The following is a 20695-nucleotide window of genomic DNA, read 5'->3' as shown; positions in this document are numbered from 1 at the left end:
ATGTATCACTAAAGAAATCAGAGATTTATCCAGTGATTCAGAGGTTGTGCAAATGTAAGTGGCTTTAGAATGAAGAGAGCTCTTGGGTAGAGCCAGTACCTGGAAGTGATCATGTCTCTCAAATTTGAGACGGAGACGATGGGGATCGAGGCGGTGGAGTCTAACAAACATACACAAATGGTGTTTTCACTTTTTGTGTGTATTTCTATCACAAGTTTTGTTTTTAATTGAACTTTAAGTGCTATTAAAATGGTCTTAAAGTCTTAAATTTAAGCCGTTTGTGGCTGTTGACTCCCTGCAGCAGCACAAAGAGAATAACTCCTGCCTGTGAGCCTGAGCTGCATCTTGTCTGTTGCTCACCAGGTCGTGGTGAACGCTCTTATCGGAGCCATCCCCTCCATCATGAACGTGCTGCTCGTGTGTCTCATCTTCTGGCTCATCTTCAGCATCATGGGAGTCAACTTGTTCGCTGGCAAGTTCGGCAAATGCGTGAACAGAACAGGATTCATTCACAGTATCACCTTGGTGAACAACAAGTCTGAGTGCCTCGGCATGAACGACACCCAGTTCTACTGGACTAAAGTGAAGGTCAACTTCGACAATGTGGGACTCGGGTACCTGTCCCTGCTGCAAGTGGTGGGTTTCTCTGTTTTTTCATCAGGGACCATGTCAGTCGGAGTGACAATAATATTGATTGAGTTGAGTTTGTAATGTTGTTTTCCAAAAGTCAATGGTTCACAGTGTAAAGTCCTAACATTGTGTAATGTATTGTATTATAGGCTACGTTTAAAGGATGGATGGAGATAATGCATGCAGCTGTTGACTCAAGAGGAGTAAGTGTATCTTTGTTATTGTACAGCCGACTGCATATCATCTACATGTTACTGTCAGAACTTAAAGAACTGCTTGTTTTCAGGTGGAGGAGCAGCCCATCAGAGAAATCAACCTCTACATGTACCTGTACTTTGTCGTCTTCATCATATTCGGCTCCTTCTTCACCCTCAATCTCTTCATTGGTGTCATCATTGACAATTTCAATCAGCAGAAAAGAAAGATGAGTATTAGCAACACAGACGTTAGACCTGGATCACAACAAAATCAGGATCAGAAAAAAATATTTATAATATATAAATATACACAGACCAAAACTATGACAATAAACAGTGTATACCATGGAAGAGAACCTATTATAAATGAAGTTTAATGTGCTGACAGGGTGAAATAAGTCAAGGGCTGGTCTATTGACTCAGTGTCTGACACAGGAATGACTTTCTGTGGCGCTCTGTGGTGCATCTTGGTGGAGTGAGTCTGTTTCTGAATCTGCTCCTGTGCTCAGCCAGAACGTCATGGAATGTGCAGGAGACATTGTCCAATATAGTCAGCAACTTGGAGAGCATCCTTCTTTCTCACACTGCCATCAGAGTCCAGCTCCACCCCCACATCACTGGCCGTCCAAATCAGTGTATTGAGTCTTTTGGCATCAGCTACCCTAAAACTCAACAAACAGGATAGCACTGGCAACCAAAGATTCATAGGACATCCACCAAATAAAAAAAGACACATTATACAAAGCAAGGAACCTACATTGGACAGTAAAAATGATTCTTGATCTTTTTGTAACCTGCCCAACAAGTAATTTCACTGTCAGGAATATTTACCACATAAATAGACCTAGATCTGGATGCAATTTAAGTTTTAACTAGATTTATCAATATAAAAAAAGATTTTTAAAATTTTTGTCAAAATAATGTGTTTTCTTGGGGGGGGGTCTATACTTAGGTGGACAGGATATCTTCATGACTGAAGAACAGAAAAAGTACTATAACGCCATGAAGAAGTTGGGATCAAAAAAGCCACAAAAGCCCATACCAAGGCCTGCGGTAAAATGACATAATCCTCAAAAAGAATTCTAAATATTGACAAAATATTTATCCGCTAACATTGTTGATAATGTATTATGTTTCTCTGTCCTCTGAATGAATCACTGTTTGTTTTCCTTATCCACAGAATATTATCCAAGCCTTCTTCTTCGATCTCGTGTCCAAGCAAGCCTTTGACATCATCATCATGATGCTCATCATCGTCAACATGGTGACCATGATGGTGGAAACAGATGAGCAGTCCGAGCGCATGGAGTCAATCCTCAACAAGATCAACCTGATCTTCATTGTGATCTTCACCACCGAATGCCTGATCAAGATCTTTGCCCTCCGTTGTTATTTCTTCACAGTTGCATGGAACATCTTTGACTTCGTGGTTATCATTCTCTCTATTGTCGGTACGTATAGAAGTGCAAAAGAGGGGATTCTTTTTCACTATCATTGGTTTGTCTGTTTGCTGTGAGCAGAATATCATTTTAGTATTTAGAGAAATTGTTTTTTTTTGTTTTCTCATGGAGTAAAAATGAAGATGAAGATGAAACTTGGTGGGAGGATGCGTTTTTTGTCAGGAAAGAATCTTTTACATTATATCTATGAGATATCTATACATGTATGCAGTTTGGTGCAGCTTGTTTAAATGTAAGGGGAGAGTTGGGCCATTGTGGATTTGAAACTAGAATAGCACTCAATGCATACATCTGCCAAGACCTAACGTTCCCTTACATTAAAATATGCCTTATAGCAAAGGCCACATTACTGTTCTTAGCTATACACTGATGGTAGTTACAGTTGTAACTATGACATCACACTTGATACAGATTTTTATCCACACACTCATTGATACCAACCCCCTAAATGTCTCAAATTTTTTTTCATCAAATCAGTTAATTATTTTCTGAGACATTAACTAAAATGTTGACAGATCTCTCAATGTCAAAGAAAGTGGAAAAAAGTTCCCAGATCTGCACCGGAAATGTAATGGCTTCTTCCCTGACCCACTGCAAATCCTTCCACTAAGTTTCGTGGTAATCCGTTGAGTAGTTATTGTGTAATCTGGCAAACAACTTGTTGGAGCTAATGAGACAAACCTGATCTTGTCTTTGTGTTTCGTTCTCTTTTCAGGGATTGTTCTTGCAGACATCATTGAGAAGTACTTTGTATCTCCGACCCTGTTTCGAGTCATCAGACTGGCGAGGATAGGACGCGTACTTCGACTTATACGTGCAGCCAAAGGAATACGAACTTTACTGTTTGCCTTAATGATGTCCATGCCAGCACTGTTTAACATTGGCCTCCTGCTTTTCCTCGTCATGTTCATCTACGCTATCTTTGGAATGGCAAACTTTGCCTATGTGAAAAAACAAGATGGGGTCGACGACATGTTTAACTTTGAGACTTTTGGAAATAGCATGATCTGCCTTTTTCAGATCAGCACCTCTGCAGGCTGGGACAACCTCCTGAGTCCAATCATGTCCAACTCGCCAGACGAGTGTGACGTTAATTTTGTCAACACCGGCACCAACACCCGGGGAAACTGTGGCAGCCCGTCAGTGGGCATTGCTTTCTTCGTCAGTTACATTATCATTTCTTTCCTCATTGTGGTAAATATGTACATAGCTATCATTCTGGAGAACTTCAGTGTTGCCACAGAGGAAAGCACAGAGCCGCTGAGCGAGGATGACTTTGAGATGTTTTATGAGGTTTGGGAGAAGTTTGATTCTGAGGCGACACAGTTCATTGAGTTTTCGATGCTGTCAAGCTTTGCTGACAATTTGTCTGAGCCGCTGCGCATCGCCAAGCCCAACAGGATCAAGTTGATCTCCATGGACCTTCCCATGGTCAGCGGGGACAGGATCCACTGCCTGGACATCCTGTTTGCCTTCACGAAGCGCGTCCTCGGCGAGTCGGGCGAGATGGACGCGCTCAAGCAGCAAATGGAGGAGAAATTCATGGTGACTAACCCCTCTAAGGTTTCCCACGAGCCCATCACCTCCACGCTGCGCCGCAAGCTGGAGGAGGTGTCCGTGATCATCATCCAGAGGTGTTACAGGAGGCACCTGGTCCGCCGGCAGATGAAACAGGCATCCTACCTCTACAGACAAATAAACCACGAGACTGTGGTGGATGTGGAGAACGCTCCAGAGACAGAGGGGCTGATAGCCTCCATGATACAGCACTATGGGCTTGTGGGGGTGGAGACTGTACAGACCACAGAGGACACTCTATTGTCCTCACCACCATCGTATGACAGCGTGACCAGGGCAGCCAGCGACCTCTCAGAGGTCAGATCAATATCCAGAGACTCTGAACTTGGGGAGCCTGGTGAAAACTATGAAGAAACCTTTCTTTGAGACTCGACTGTGTGGAGAGTGATAGTGTGGTTTTTGTCTGTTTTGTTTACAGCAGAGAATATAACTAAAAATATGTCGTGGTCAAAGAGATAACATTTTATATACACATATATTTATATTAGCAGATGCCGAGGAAATAGGCTTTATTTTTAAGTAACTCGCAGCCTCTGTTTAAACTGAACAACCCACAATCACAGTTACTACCTTCATCCATTAGAGGAGAACAGCTCCGTCCTCACTCACCAGAAAATAAAGAAATCGATGCCCTCTGTTTTTAATGTCTACCTATATAATACATGAATAACACAGGGGATTACAGTTGTTACCTGCATATGGCGGTTTTTTCCTCTCTTTATTCAAGAGTGTGGTCAGTAGGACTTTTTGATTTCATGTTCAGATTTTGTTATACTTTAACTCGAAACCCTGCACTCACACTCAAATAGCCCCTGCTTATGCTCACATTCACTCTGCTTGTGCTCAAACTGTGCGCATACACTCAGATTTCCTGTGCTCCAGCTCCAGCCCTTCCCCGCACGTTGCTTCTGTTCACGAATGAGACGTCTGCTCTCGGAACTCTTTCTTTCTCTCTTTCCGTTTGTTTGTTGGTTTGTTTGTAAGCACAATTATACAAAAACAGATCCAGACTTTTTGGTCACCTTCTTTGCGAGATCGGGTGGGTTTTTTGACATTTTTATTGATTTCTTTCAGAATAATTAATTCATCTTAAGCTGAAATATTATTCCTGTTGAATAGCACCCTATCTTGCAATGTTAAAGGAAATCTGTTCAGTGGTCTTTGTGTAAACTTGCTTACCAACAAACAAACATACGAACCAATCAACAGACAGCAGTGAAAACATGACCTCCTTGGCGGAGGTAAGGGTAGAGACGCAGGCTCAACAGGATTAAATGTATTCATTCCATCACACAGAAACAAACAAAAAAAACATATTTCCAGTTATTACTCTATATGTATCACTCCGTACATGTAGATATATATATACATATATATATAAATATATATGATATATGATTTATTATTGAATATTCTTCAATATTGATAAAGTATAATTTGCTATTGTTTGGTCAAACATAGCACAAGTTTAGCTTTAACGTGTTTAGTAAAACGAAAGGTTGTGTGAACTAATAATCCCTGAATTATGTGCCTGATATTGATTGTCGTCCGCACACTTCTCTGAACCTCTTTAGACCATTGAATCAGATCTGATGGATGTGGAGTGGAGAAGCATGAATGCACTGAAAGCTCATTTTGTAACTAACTGTATAAAGGGGCTTTGTAATGTATGTAAAGCTCATTTCTACCAGTTTTTTTGTAATTTATTTATATTGAAAGACAATGTCAGTAATTCATGATAACACAATATGATGAAATTATATAAATATACTGTGTTCATTTTTATATAAAAGACTTTCCTTGAGAACCTGATGGTCTGTATTTGTATTTAGGTCGATCACTTCATGGGCTCTTTATTAAATGGTAATAAAAAACTGACTATTTCTTGGTTTTCCAACTGTCAATGTAGCTCAGATAGATTCATGTGTGGATTATTCTGAAAAGTTAATTTAAGGCTCTTTATCTTAAAAATAACAAAGCATAACTGTGCAGTGTCTCTGTGACTTTCACATGAGGAACCAGTTAGCTGATTCGACCTCATTACAAGGCAGGGCACCATGCAATCTCTCTCTGAGTCCATGTTTGCAAAAAACAGGACAGATGTGCACAAACCTCTGCATCTCCATGGCTGTCTGTCGTTGTGAGTGTGTTGCCCTTTAAAGGTTGAGTTTGTTTATAATGCTTCCAGAAATGCATGATCTGTGCCATTAATGATTCCATCTATTCATTGAAATGTTCATTGAAGCGCAGGTGCTCACACATACACACACCCACACACACTATTACACAGTGATTCTGCTGCATGATTAATCACCAAACACTCTACTGCAATCGTGGAAAATTGAAAAGTAGATAGTGACCAGCAGAAAGAAATAGCAGATTTAATTTTTGGGACATTTGTGTATATAGAGCAGGAATGTTCTTTCCTCAAGACGTCAGTGAGTAATAGGTCAAAAAGGTTTTGTAATATTTAAATTTTGGTGCCAATCTCTAAGTTAATAGCTGAGCACTCCAACATTTTCAGTTTGGAAAAAAAAATCATCAAGGGTGCCAATTTGGATTTATCCCCAAAGAGATTTCCTCTCTGGTTGTCGGGGTGGTCAAATCCAACTCTGACCAGCTGGGATAGAGGGATAATCTGTGTGTAAAAAAAAATCACTTGTTTTAATTACACACTCTCAGACACACAAACACACGCAGTCTCTCTCTTTTACTCTCTCTCACACACATGTACATACAGTAAACATGTGGCCATACATGTATCAACGCGGCTACTACGCCAACACGCACCATACTACGGTCATCCATCCCCAGGGCAGACAGATGCTTATTTAACTCGGGTTTGTGCGTGAAGTGGCAGAAAAATGTGACTTGACTGAATGTAACTTGGTAATTGATCTGATTTTTAAACGCGTGGACATGTGGTGGAGATTAAAGCTTCATCAGAGAGAGAAAACATTTTTTTTTAAAGATTAAAAAGGCACTATATCTAATTGCAAAATGCACCAGCACACAGTAAAACACAAGGCAATGTCAACGTAATGCATTACAAACCGTCTACATGTAATGTGGATATGGTGAATGCTAATACAAAAGGTATTTGATGAATTGCATGTTCCATGTATGTCATGTATTTACACACCATTTAGTTAAATAAAGGTCATGAGTCACGTTAAGTCTCATCGTCAGTCAAAGAGGTCAGCGGGATCGTTTTTTTCAACATGTGTCTCATCTATTCACAGGGCGGGTTGTTTTTTATGGAAGCTCTCTTCTACCAAGAGAATATTTTAATAATAACAATAATCTTTTTTTACACACAAAAGTGTAAATAAAAATATAACAAAACCTTAATACTTAGAATTTTGATTTTGTATGTCAAAATGTTGGCTTTTTTTTTTTTGGAGTTAGACCTGTTTTAACTTGGGGGCAGTGTAAGATATCTCTTGGAACAAATACTGACATTTTTAATTTTCAAGTTTTAATATGACAAAACTCGTTGCAGAATAGTTGCATGACCAACACATCATCATTCATTTGGAATCATGCATCTGTCCTTTTAAAGAAGTCCGATTTTCACTCTGCTCCTTGCTGTGTTTTGGTCTCCACCAACTCCAGAAAGGAAAAATCTGGTTCTTTAGCTGCTCAATGCTTCACTGTTTTCAGACAAACAGCTGCCATCATCGCCTTGTCTGGAGTTTGATGCTGTGTTCATAGTCCACAGTGAGTTTTTAGAGCCGCACAGTTAAAAACCGCTGCCTAACAGTCTGTGGTAGTAGCTGCACAGTTCGGCCCATATTCTCCACCACTACGCTGCAAATGAACTGATGAATCTGCTTGTTATGTTTCTGCCAATGAAATTAAAATGGTCCAAATTAAATTCTCTATAACTATACTACTACTATAACACCTTCAAATTATTAAAAAAGAGCCACAGAGGTTTTAAACATTCAAAATAAAAGGTAAACCAGGACTTGGTATTTGGCTGCTGGTTGGCTGTTTGTCATGAAGAAAGTCACAAGAAAACCGAGGTTGGCCTCACTAAAGGGCTGTGAATCCAAAGAAGGAAATAGGAAACAGCCTTTTTAGGGACAACCGGCCGCATCTGTCAATCACCATGCATTGCAGGGATTTACTTAGTCATGGTGGCTGACACTGCCCAGATGGTCTGACGAAGCACTATCTAATTACTTCTGTAGTTCTGATGAATACTCAGCAGGCCATCACGGTCAGAAATCCTTCACTGCCGCCACCAGGGCTTTCATGCATCTACAGATCAGTATATAGATGGACTACATGATGGCAGCAGGGGATTATCTGGCCGGTGTGTAAGTCAAACAGAAGAAAAGATGTCAGGGGCACAGAGAGGCCAACAGCTTGTAATATGTATGTGTTACTGCAGCACAGGTGGTAAAGATTAGAGAGGCCTATTTATTTGTTAATCTATTATCTCTTAAGGATTGTTTTAGTTTTATATTTCCCTTAAAGCTCAGGTTTAACATCAGTATGACACACCAGACACTCCTTAGATAAAAACAAGCGTTTCTCCGAATGTGCCAAATTAAAAATTCATACCGCCGACAGCAGAGTACTCACTTGTGTTTCACTTGTGTGTTTAAGCATTTCAGCATATGTCGTGATCACAAATACAAACGCTTTCATATTCTTTTTAGATTGTTCCATTTGCTTAAACACACAGGGATCATCACATGCAAAACATGGTTTGTAAAACATCTAACACCAGATTTATCTTGGGAGCTCAATAGTTCTGACAAGATATAGTCAAAGAAAGGTCTGCCCTAACTTGAAGGATTCCCAGGTCCTGGTCCAGGCTGAATCCTGAATTCACCCTGATGCTTGCAGCAGAGTGTGAATGTGTGATTGAAAATAGCAGCATATAGTAGACTTGTGTCAAGCACCTTCAGAGGTCATATAAATCAAGTCCATTTAAATTTCCCCAGGTTTCTGTCAATTCAGTCCCTGTGTGAGACGATGACTGTCGACTCAACCATCAGCCCAATGTGTAGGACGACAACTGGTTGGTTAACTGGTATTTAGCAAAAGATTTGAGCGAAGAGGGAAGAGAAACACACATGTGGGTCGTGCAGGAGAAGGTTGGTCAGTTTCCCTCTGCGAACAGAATTGATGAGGAAAAGTATTTGTAGTTTGAACACCAACAGTACAGGCTGTTCTGAAAGACACGAGAATCTGGAAGGTGATTGTAAGATATAAGAGCTGGACAGAAACCAGAGGATCTGTAACTTCTGTGGGAGAAGAACGAAGGAAGAGGAGAGGAGAAGGAGTGTAAGCATTTTATATCACAGAGTATCTGCCAAAGTACTGATGAAACTGCTCATCTATGTTTTTAGTAATTACTTTAAACTGGGCGCTTTTTTAAATTAATTATTTTGCCTTTTTTCAGCCATGTTCGGTGTGTGCCACAGATGAGTTGACTTGCTCCAGTAGAGGGCAGTAGTGCAGCATTTTGGATTCAACGCTGCCTGAAGAAGAAGTGGCGTCCAGCTGCATTTAGCATCAAGAAGAAAGTGTCGAGGAGTAAAACTTTATTTTCTCTGCTGGTCGCTGCAGGAGGAAGGTTTGTTTAACAAGGACACATCCCCCTGTTGACACCCAGCTGGCACAGCTCCTCTGGAGGAAAATGGGTAAGCTTTGGTGTTTTCCTGGTGTCACCATCGGTTTGTTTTGGTGTTAGCATGCCTGCTAACATTCACGTTATCGCTTTGATTTATCAAACATAATAATTCTAATCATTACTGCAGGTTTTTAATGAAGATATAAGACAGAACATACTAAGATAAAAGTATGTGTGGCTTTATAATAGTATGATTATGATAATAACAAGGAACAAACACAGTTAAACAGAACATTTAACAAACTAAACAATCCTGTTGGCACCTGAAGGACTCATTCATACATGTATTTGATTTCCCATTGAGATGATTTCTAAAGACAAAGCTTTATTCATCACCCAACACTGCAAACATGCATCAACAGGTCCTCCCACTAAAAGAGAGGGAACTACACCCACACACAGTCAAAGTGAATGACTGCAGTCTTTGCCTCTCATGTTTTATTTGCTATGACACCAAATATCTTGCAGACAGATGAGTCGGGGACTTTGTCTCTGTGTCTGATGAGTAATCTACGGTGGAGTATTGCGTTAAAGAAAATTCTGAGATCATTTGAGAGAAAATTCAAGAATTAAGTTATACATTTCAAATTGAGAAAACCTCATAATATTGCGAGAATGAAGTTGATGATAAAATTCTGTTATTTTATGAGAATAATGAAAAAAATCATTGGGAAAAATCAGCAAGGAGAATCTCTTGCTGGAGTCTCAATAGAACAGCACAGTGATGTAACCAGCGATATGCTGTCACCCACTAGCAAACATTTCCTCCTCCAGAAATAGGCCATTTCCTGTGTCTGTGTGGCTCTTTTCTTAAGAATAAACTGTTTATTGCACGAAAAAATCCTGATACTTGTGATAAAGTGGTGCTGATGTGTATTATGTTATTTTGGAGAAGTAAAGTAAAGTAGGCTAATAACCTAATGAAGTTCCTCCACACTCATTTTAACACAGGCAACACACCAATCATCTGATTTTACCTCCCTAACATGACACACAGCCAAAAAGTATGACTTTATTCCCATTAAATTGCAACTTCTTTATTTCTTGTAAAATTACAACTTTACTCACATAATATGACGACATTATTCAAAACATTTCCTTCAACATGGCCCGAATACCCAGTCATAGTAATCCACGTCCATTGAAGGGGGCTCATGTTTTCTCCCTACAGCTTTCTGGCACTGATTATTATTTTTATGCTTAATTTAGTTTTTGTAACCGAGAGATGTGTGTGACTGGATCAGTTTACTGTTCTAATGCTGCCTCTCTCTCTCTCCCCTGGCAGAGGGTGCCCTGCCCCTGTCCTCACTGAGGCTCCTGGCTGCACCTCTGCGGGTGATGCTGGCTGTGATGTGGAAGGTGGTTCGTCAGAGGAATGTAAAGCATTATGGGAAGGTGGTGGAGTTTGTGTCCTTGGTAACTGAGGCCATCCCTGATATATTGACGGACAGCCAGATGAGACTGCTCACTCTGGGATTAAGAGCAAAGGTATGAAATATCAGATCCACCTACTGATCCTGTATATCAGTAAAGGTTTACCTGGGTTAGTTAGGTACTGAAGTGCAGATAAAACTTGTTTTTAAAAATGTTAACCATATACCAGGTATCTTGTATCCATCTTGTAGCTTCTCTTCTCTTTACACATCTTGGAAGAACAAAACCTTATTGAAAGCATACAGAGGTCTCGGGAACGTGAAAAATGTTTCAGAGGATGAAAAATGTATTGACAGAGTTTTCCACTTAAATTTTTTTATTTGAAAATGAGACAGTGCTATGCATTATGTTTTAGCAAACTAAAAGACATCATGACCAATGTGCATTTTGTTTTAGTGAAGAGTTTTGTGTTTATTCAATCAATATGGACACATTGCGGTAAAGAGAATTCCTGCTCAACATGTATTAAAAGTGTGCAAATCACACACTCTACTAGAAAGAGCAAATTATCTCTAACAATAAGTTTTTCTTTGCTAAATTTTGGGTTTTATCTTCATGACAATGGTATATTCATGAATATACTGTAATGTTCTTTTTTTTTTTCAGTCAACACAACAAAATATATGTAGTCTGGTTGTTACAGATAAAAAGACATAACAATTACCTTGTGGTTTTAACCAGACAAAAATCATGATTATCAGCCTCCTAGTCTACAACTGTCTACATCTGTCTTTGGTTCTCTCTTGAAAATGGATGCAAAGCTTGTTAGAACTGTCTTTACCCACGACAACTATTAACTTTACACGGAAAGTGTACACTGGTCATCACATTTGTAGGTGATACATTGGGTGGATTCAAACAAAATCAATCACATAAACAAATGGAGTGGACCTTTAATGCATTATCTATCACTATATTCTTTTGATTTGAGTGTGTAAGCAGAAAGTTAGATGAGTAGAAATCAGCTGGCAGCATGAAGAGGGATTTTTTCGTTTCTTTATTGTCAGTGTCTTTTCCAGGTGACTTTACAGATGTTGCGTTCTGGACGGTCAGATGATCTCAGACAGGTTAGAACACACTTAGACAGCCTCCTGCCGACCAGCTCAGAACAGGTGTGTGACGTCTTCAGTCCTGGACATTAAATTTTGGCTGTTTCTCCATGATCCTGCTTATTTTAAATGTGCATATTCTACTTGACAGCTTGGGCCACAAACTGAAGGCCTTGAAGACAACTTTGTCCAACTTATTCAGAGACTTCTGGAGGACGCAAAAGGGAGAGAACACTTCCTTGAGGTGCTTGATTGCTTTAACATGAAAAGGAGCAGTTTTTTTGTTTGCTGGTCAAATGAGGCATATTCATATTCATACATGTGATTCAAGTTTTCTGCCTGGCAGGACGTGTTTCCTGTGGAGTTTGGCCCCAACTTTGATACAGCACTGGAGACGATGGTTTGTGATTTCTTCAGCCGGTTGGAAGAGCTTCTGCTTATACCGAACTTTAAACAGGTAAAGAGACAAAATTCTCCTTTAATAAAATGTGTAAATTCCCCAATAAATGTTCATATTTGCTGGTTCCAGTCCCTCAAAATACTAATCTTGTGTTGGTAAAGACGGCAGTATGGATCAGTGATACATCCTCTGTGCTAGAAGAGTACATGCAGTGTGTGACCAATACAGATGACCTCAGAGTTTTGCTCAGAAGCAAGGTGCATCATGGTAAAATGGCCAAGATGGATTCAAGTGGTAAGTCATTTATCTAATTCATAGACAAATTGGTTTATCAATAAATTGAAAAAAATTTAATTTGTAATGACAGCAATTATTTGTTGCAGCTCTAGTGTAGATATGGTTCAACCACTTAGCATAAATATACAAACAGTTGTTTTCTCTTTTCTTTAAAAAAAAAAAAAGGGCCCTCTCCATCAGAGCAGCAGCTCTTCTTATCGTTATCTCTCCCTCCTTCATTGAGAGCAACCAAGGACGTGGAATCAAACACAAATACATTTGAAAACCAAAGCGAATCTGAGGTGATTTCTCCTCAGGAGGTGGGAGACACGATGATACAGGATAGAAGACGGTCGGATGAGAATGAGATGCGACCGAGCAGCACAGAACAAACAGGAGAGAAATGCGGCGGCCAGGTCCCTGATGGTCACATTGTGGAGGAGTGTGACGACAGATCTCCCTCGACTTCTGCTCAGAGCCCTGTGTTGTCTGGATCTTTGATCGGCCCACCTCGGCTCAGAGTTGCACAGAAATGCGGTCAGTGTGGGAAGTGCTTTATTTACCGTTATGAGCTCCTGGAGCATCAAAGACTGCACACTGGAGAAAACCCCTACAAGTGCTCTCAGTGTGGGAAAGCCTTCAGGAGGACGTCTGACCTGTCCACTCACAGACGAACACAGTGCACGAAAGCCGCTTATATTTGCATCAAATGTGGAAATAGCTTTCAGTCTATACAGGACAGATTTAGACACCAGTGTGTTGAAAGTGTCCAAAAGTTTGACTGTTCTCAGTGTGGAAAAGGCTTTAAGAAAATGTACCTGCTGGATAAGCATGAGCTGACTCACAGCCAGGACCGCATCTTCACGTGCAAACAGTGCAGCGAGGTTTACCCCAGTATGAGCGAGCTGAGATCCCATCAGAGGATTCATCCTCCCAGGCTGTCCCATCAGTGCATGCAGTGTGGGAAGATCTTCAGCTCTGCTGCGTGTCTGACAGCACACGAGCTGCGCCACAGACAACAGAAAACGCAGATGTGCATGCGCTGTGGCAAAACTTTCAAGAACAAGCATGACCTGAGTCTGCACATGCGCAGCCACACAGGTGAGAGGCCTTTTCAGTGCACGTACTGTGGGAAACGTTTCTCAGTGTCCGGAAATCTCAACGTACACATTAGAACTCACACCGGAGAGAAACCATACCTGTGCTCTGACTGCGGGAAGGCTTTCGTTTCAGGGGGCGAGCTGCAGATACACAGACGCACCCACACGGGGGAAAAGCCATACAAATGCACTGTGTGCGAAAGAGCATTCACCATGGCCAGTAAACTGACACTTCACATGCGCGTTCACACCGGGGAGCGCCCGTATGTCTGCTCTGTGTGTGGGAAAGGTTTTTCACGTGGAGGCGAACTGAAGAAACATACCATGAACCACACGGGGGTTCGACCGTACGCGTGTCAGCTGTGTGCAAAGACTTACACGTGTCTCAATCACCTGAGGAGACACGTAAAGACTCACAGTGAGCTCCAGACCGTCTGATTATCAGAAAGCCCTTTTTTATAGTTGACATAATGCACTGTGTAAAATGTTTCACTTGTATGGATTTTATGTATTGGCTTTATTATCATTTGCAATCGTCTCTGTTGTTTAGCGACAGTATTCTGAAGTAGCTGATTTGTTCCTGACAGAAGCAGAATCTCTGATTAAATCCAAAATTAAAACATGTTGCGGTGGCCTTCACAATATCAGTATTTGAAGTGAGTGAAAAATAAATAAATAAAACAAATGGGGGAAAAAATATTCATTTGACAAATAAACATCTGTTCATCCTGCTGGAACGTTTCTGAAATATTTTTCTTGTATAGAAAAACAAGATTTTTAAATTGTATTTCGTTTACTTATTACTCTTATTTTTGAATGTAGCTCTCAATAGTTATTTTAAACATTTTATCTTCCAGTTCTCTGTATGAATAAAATCTCACGAGCCATTAGAAAACATAGTTGATCAATGAGCTGATCAGATTTAGTTATTTGATCGTCTGGTGGGGCGGTGCAATTTACATTGACATCAGATGAGACAGGAGTCCTTGTATCCGGGCTACCCCGCACAACAAAACGAGCGCTCATGTTGCTGTGTGACACTGGCCGGACCAACGCTCTTATTATGAACAACGTGTTTCAGGAAGAAGTTGGCGCCTGAAGCCCCGTATGCTGTTAGCCTGCGCGCTAACTGAAGCTATGAGAGAGAGCTCGTTGTAACGCTTCCACCTTCCGTCGTTATTGAAGCGTAGCAGAATGAACGACATGGGTATGTATTAGCTCGCCAAGCTTAACACAAATATGTATTTTGTGTGCTCCTTTTACAGCTAGCCGAATAGCTAGAGCAAAGGATTAGCCGAGGCTAAGCAGGCCTCGACTAATCCCTGGAACAAGAATTGTTTTGCCCAATACTGAGCCGGGGCTCTATCACTAGCGGCCCTGTAGCTAATATCTTAACGTGGGTGCTTTGTTGTGAGCACCACGCTTAAATATTAGAGGGTTTTAATGTTACCAGACGCAACGTCGCTGATGGGTCTTTTCAACAGATGGTAGCTTCCTTTGCACTGAAGTGACTGATGTTATGCTAAATGCTAGCGCTAGCAAACAGTCCAAGTCCCATCAGTGGATTAGCCGCTGGATGTGCAGCTCTGCAGAGTCTGCAATGCAACACAGTCTTAGTATCTCAGGTAGTTCGACTGGAGACATTACTTGAGCCAGCTGCTCTGTGGGAAGCCTGGTGCCTCAGATGACGGAACATTATCTGCTGTGTTTGTAGCGTTAGCATCACAGAGATCCAGTGTTTACCAGAGAGGGAAGGGTCAATCCTAACCTCGGTGGATGGACTGGCTTTATAGAACTGTGTCAATGAGAGAATCCTTTCTAGACTTCTATTAGCACTGGATTCTTTACCACTGATCTCCTCAAAATAGGTTGTTTAAAAGAGGAAGCAGGGAAGACTGGCTCCATAAATAACATTTAATCTCTGGTCTCAGGTTGTGTAGCTTTAAACATCTAAACACATCGATGTTTAAAGTAGTTAATTCTCTTTGTATGGACATGCATGTATATATTTTTATGTTTTTGTATGATATTTTTGTCTTTAACCTGATTCTCGATGTTTTTTTTTTTCTGCATTATTCCATATCATTTCCATTTACCCTTTGTGACTAAACATTTGTGAAGAAACCTCTGGGTTTATTCAACAGCAGCTTCACTGAACATGGTTCTGATGTTTTTAAGTTTTGTTTAAGCCAATCTAATTTCTCTCTGAAGAATTCAGCGTCCCCCTGTCCTCACTGGCGCTCCTGGTCCCACCGCTTCGGCTGATGTCAGCAGTGATGTGGGAAGTTGTGCGCCAGCGCAACATAAAGCATTATGGGAAACTGGAGGAGTTTGTGTCCATGGTGACAGATGCAGTTCCTGAGCTGATGAGTAAAAGGGAAGGGAGGCTGCTCTCACTGGGCCTTAGGGCTAGGGTAAGTGATGGGTGGGAACTGAAGAAGACTTTCAACTTCAGCAGTGTTGGAAAAGATTGTCATAGGAATGTTGATGTTGAAAATGGAAATTGCATTTTCTACAGACAACTCTTGAACTGTTGCGTTCCGAACATCCTGAAGACCTCAAGGCTGTTGAGACCCACCTTAACCGAATCCGATCTTCTTGCATTGAGGAGGTGAGCAAAGATTGTTTTTATTGACCAACTGCAGAAATCAACAATTAAGTCATTAAACAATTTAGCATCAAATTATTTTGATAATAGATTGATAATTGTTTTAATACATTTATAAGAAACAATGGTAACAAGTTAACATGTTCCAATTTAAGGGATTTTGGATTTTGCTGCTTTTTTGTCTTATGTGTTTGATATCAATGAGATTTTCACTGTTTCTCTGAGAAAACAAACAACATGAAGACATCCCGCTGGGCTCTGGAAGCTTGTTATGTGAATTTCTTAGAATTGCCTGACATTTATTTATAAAACACTAAATTGATAAAGGAAGAAAGTAATCACTAAACTGGTGGTTTTATATTTTATTCTGACTGGCGTTTTTGTTTTCCCAGACAAATGATCCTATTATTGAAGCACCAGAGGCAAACTTTATGAAGCTGGTACAAGGGCTCATTGAAGACACTGACGGCAGAGAACATTTCCTCAAGGTAAGATTAATATTTGCCTTTATTATTGTGATGTAATAAAATGTATCATTCCCTGAATATCCAATCTCATAAGACGATTCATCTCAATATGTTGATATCGTCTGTCTGATCATTACAATCATATTCTGGTTGTGTAAAACTGTCTTTTCTTTTACCCGACAGAACGTGTTTCCTGTGGAGTATGGCCCCGACTTTGACACAGCACTGGAGACTTTAGTTTGTGAATTCTTCACAAGACTGGAGGAGCTGCTGCCAATACCAGATTTCAAACAGGTAGGGGGAGGATTGATACAAAGTCACAAAAACATATGAGTGCTGTGAATTTGAATTTCAAAATGTTTTACTTTTGTACAGACTGCCTCCTGGATCAGTGCTGCCCCCTCGGTCTTAGAGGAGTACATGCAGTGTGTCTCAAATGGAGATGACCTGAAGTTTCTCCTCCAGAGCAAACAGTGCCATGGAAAACTGGCAAAGAGCAGCATTGGTATGTGCACATCCACTATAAACTACTCAATAAAAGTGCATAAGCTGAAGACATATGAGACCAATATGACTAATTCTCTTCTCTTATTTTCTACAGCTCCGTTTCAGTCAGATGATCTGCTCATCCCCTCTCTGTCTCTCCCTCCATCGCTGGAAGTAGCCATCGCTTCCCACCCGAGTGCTTGTGACGATGAAAACAATGACGTTCCTCAGATTGTTATGTTCGATGAAGAATTGTCTACAAACCCTTCCACCTCAACTGACTTTCCTGAATCACCAAAACAGACTGACATCCCAACGTCTCCTCACAGAAGACAGCAGTCAGCAATGCACAAATGCTCCGAGTGTGACAAGTGTTTCAAGCATCATTCAGTCCTCATCGAGCACCAGAGAGTTCACACCGGGCTGCAGCCTTACAACTGCTCAGAATGTGGGAGGGCTTTCAGAACAGCCACCCTGCTGGCCGGTCACAGGCTGCGCAAATGCAAAAATGCTGCATATCTATGTATAAAATGTGGGAACAGTTTCCCAACCTCACTGGACAAATTCAGACACCACTGCCCGAAACGGGGCCGTCACTACGACTGTGGGCATTGTGGAAAGAGATTTCAAAAGTCTAGCAGCTTAAAGGAGCATCTGCTAACTCACGTTCAAAACCGGCTTTTCAAGTGTAGCCATTGTGGGGTGGGGTTTTCAGGGATTGGTGATCTGAAGTATCATCAGCAGGTGGATCATGATAAGCCATACCAGTGTAAACAGTGCGGAAAGAGCTTTATCACCTCCAAGTGTCTGGCAAAACATCAACAACGTCATCAAGAGGTTGGTGAAATGGAGACGGCCAAATTAATGAGTGGAGGTAAACATAGAAAAAGTGGCTCAGCTCATCGCACTTCTTCATCCTCTCTATCGTCCAGGAAGACGTCTAACAAATCTGTCTACCCTCGCGGACGAGTCATTCATAACTGCCCTCTGTGTGGGAGGAGCTTTAAGTATCGCTTTGAATTCCTGGAACACCAGAGGTTCCACACGGCAGTGAAGCCATATAAATGCTCCCAGTGTGGCAAATCCTTCCGCACTGAGGTCCACCTCTCCGGACACAGGAGGAGAAAGTGTAAAAATGCTGCCCATATCTGCACCAAATGTGGCTGTCAGTTCAGGTCTCTGCACGAACGCCTCAGACACCAGTGTGTGCAGCTGCTGACAAAATACGAGTGTTCTCACTGCGGGAAGACCTTCAAGATGGCACACCTGCTCAGGAACCATCAGATGAGTGAACACCAGCTTCCCTACAGCCCCAACCATCGCTTCAGGTGCAGATACTGTGAGGAGACTTTCCCTGGGATCAGCGAACTGAAGTACCATCAGAGGGTTGACCATGAGAAACCCTACCAGTGTCAGGAATGTGGCAAGTGTTTCCTGTCTGAAAAATGCCTCGCCAATCACGAGCTACGCCACAACAATGACAGACCAGAGAGCTGTCTGGTCTGCGGCCGCGGCTTTAGAAACCGCTATGACTTGAAGCAGCACATGCGCACCCACACAGGAGAGCGACCTTACCAGTGCACCCACTGTTCACAGTGTTTCTCCACTGCAGGAGGACTGAGGAGTCACACACGGGTTCACACAGGCGAGAAGCCGCACGTTTGTCCAGATTGCGGGAAGGGCTTCTCCCAGATTGGTGCAATGCGCACGCACAGGCTCACCCACACAGGAGAACGGCCATTCAAGTGCACGGTCTGTGGCAAAGGTTTCACAATGGCACACAAGGTAACGGTTCACATGCGCGTTCATACTGGGGAGCGGCCGTACGTGTGCACTCAGTGCGGGAAAGCCTTCTCAGATGGAAGTGTGCTGAAGCAACACATGCTTAACCACTCAGGAGTGAGACCATACCACTGCCAGATCTGTCCCAAGACGTACACGTGTCTGAACCACCTGAGGAGGCACCTGAAAAGCCACTCCAACATGAACTGAGCCACACATGGAGAAAAAGTGGAGCACAATCCAGTGACACTTATACAAATATACTGAAACACTTCCTTTGACAGGGTGGCTACTGAAACTGCAATGTATTGATGCACTCAACCAAGCAATACACGAAGGACTATAGACAGATGTTGCACAGTTGCTGTTCAAATTGAGTTAAATGCTCAAATTTTACAGTTATTGTAAAATAAATCTAGTTCCAACGTTGCCATTTCTTGAGGACTATTGAAAAGTAACAAGTGAACATTTGTTGCTCTGTAAATAAGATGAAAGACAAATACTGTAAGTGAAAATAACGATTTCAAAATGACATCACTTTATTCCTCTTGGCCATTTATATCCCAACTGTGGTTCATGGATTTCAGATTAAATGACCTTGTTACACCTCATGCATGTAAATTGATTTAATTTATTCAAGACAAAACACTGCAATAAAGAGTATATGTGTCCCTCTGAGTGGAAAGTAGAGGTGGAAGTTGTACCTATAATCAGAATAGAAAGTGTCACTAGAGGGCAGTAGTTGACCATTTACCATTTCCCCATGATCCTCTTATCAGGTTGCGACCATATCTAACTGTTGCAACCCGTAGATTGCTTTAATTGAAACTTCATGCAGTAAATTACTGCTTATTTAAGTCATATGATCTGTACTGCAGCCAAGTAGAGAAAGGACCTTTGAGGACACTAGAGATTGATGAGGGACTAATGCAGCGGAAGTTAATCTGACTCATTTCCTGTCATTAACTTTGTTTTTGGCGTGGTTCGGAAACTTGATTACACTGCAATTACCTGATTTTTTAAGGCGCCCATCAGAATCTGAAGTGGTTTAAACCGTAATAAAGAGAAGTCACTTTAACAACAATGTGTTTTTCAGCAAAAGTTAAATAAGGTGTAGATGCCACAAAAATACAGTAAATTACTTTAAAAAAATAAAAACCATAAAGGAAAAAGTTGAAATCCATAAATGTAAATCATGGGAAATTTTACAGGATTATTCAATTGCTTGGTAATCTTGAATGTTAAATTACATTAAAACTGTTTGAAAATACAAAAACAGTATTTCTCACTGTTTTTTTACTGTTATTGAACAAAGTGTTTCACGATGCCAGTTGTTTACTGTTCTAAAAAAGATCTCGCACTGGTTCCCTCACAATTTTTAAGACCTGTTTGCGTGATTCCATCGTAGCTCAGATCACAGTTTGAGCTCCCTTTCATGTTAACGTGAACCTCAGGTGAACAAGCTCTTGAGTCATATTGTAACGTCCACATTGGGATTAATCTCTTCCATCTGTGCTGACTTATGTTTTTGCTGGAAAAGCGAAGCTGTTTTTTCCCTTGTTTCACGCTCTTGTTTCA

The 20695-nt window shown here is 41.2% G+C and overlaps 2 protein-coding genes across 4 annotated transcripts in view; both read left to right on the top strand.

Annotated features, from left to right (window-relative positions):
- Positions 1-7036, top strand: part of LOC109640420 (sodium channel protein type 2 subunit alpha-like) — a 44063-nt gene extending 37027 nt beyond the window's left edge. The window contains exons 23-28 of the mRNA XM_069510922.1: positions 364-636; positions 780-833; positions 917-1054; positions 1776-1880; positions 2008-2278; positions 3003-7036. Of these exons, the coding sequence (XP_069367023.1) occupies positions 364-636; positions 780-833; positions 917-1054; positions 1776-1880; positions 2008-2278; positions 3003-4231 (2070 nt within the window). The 3' untranslated portion in view covers positions 4232-7036. The remainder of the gene's footprint in view (positions 1-363; positions 637-779; positions 834-916; positions 1055-1775; positions 1881-2007; positions 2279-3002) is intronic.
- A 2347-nt stretch (positions 7037-9383) lies between these two features.
- On the top strand, positions 9384-19795 carry LOC109640461 (zinc finger protein 665-like). Of its 3 annotated transcripts, none has more exons than XM_020104477.2 (12): positions 9384-9525; positions 10801-11003; positions 11969-12061; positions 12150-12242; positions 12345-12455; positions 12560-12692; positions 15986-16188; positions 16293-16385; positions 16775-16870; positions 17033-17143; positions 17225-17354; positions 17451-19795. In XM_020104477.2, the coding sequence occupies exons 1-12, from the start codon at positions 9522-9524 to the stop codon at positions 19325-19327; spliced, it is 3147 nt and encodes a 1048-aa protein (XP_019960036.2). In that variant the 5' UTR covers positions 9384-9521; the 3' UTR covers positions 19328-19795. The 3 variants fall into 3 exon arrangements, with proteins under 3 accessions (XP_019960036.2, XP_069367411.1, XP_019960054.1); XM_069511310.1 differs by having other exon boundaries at positions 12330-12455; XM_020104495.2 differs by lacking the exons at positions 9384-9525; positions 10801-11003; positions 11969-12061; ... (1 more) ...; positions 12345-12455; positions 12560-12692 and adding an exon at positions 14752-14981.
- Positions 19796-20695: the final 900 nt, after the last annotated feature.

Source organism: Paralichthys olivaceus, chromosome 16, assembly GCF_024713975.1.
Source record: "Paralichthys olivaceus isolate ysfri-2021 chromosome 16, ASM2471397v2, whole genome shotgun sequence".
Lineage (NCBI taxonomy): Eukaryota > Metazoa > Chordata > Actinopteri > Pleuronectiformes > Paralichthyidae > Paralichthys > Paralichthys olivaceus.
Note: the sequence above shows the minus strand (reverse complement) of the source record. Positions and strands in the feature narration are given on the sequence as shown.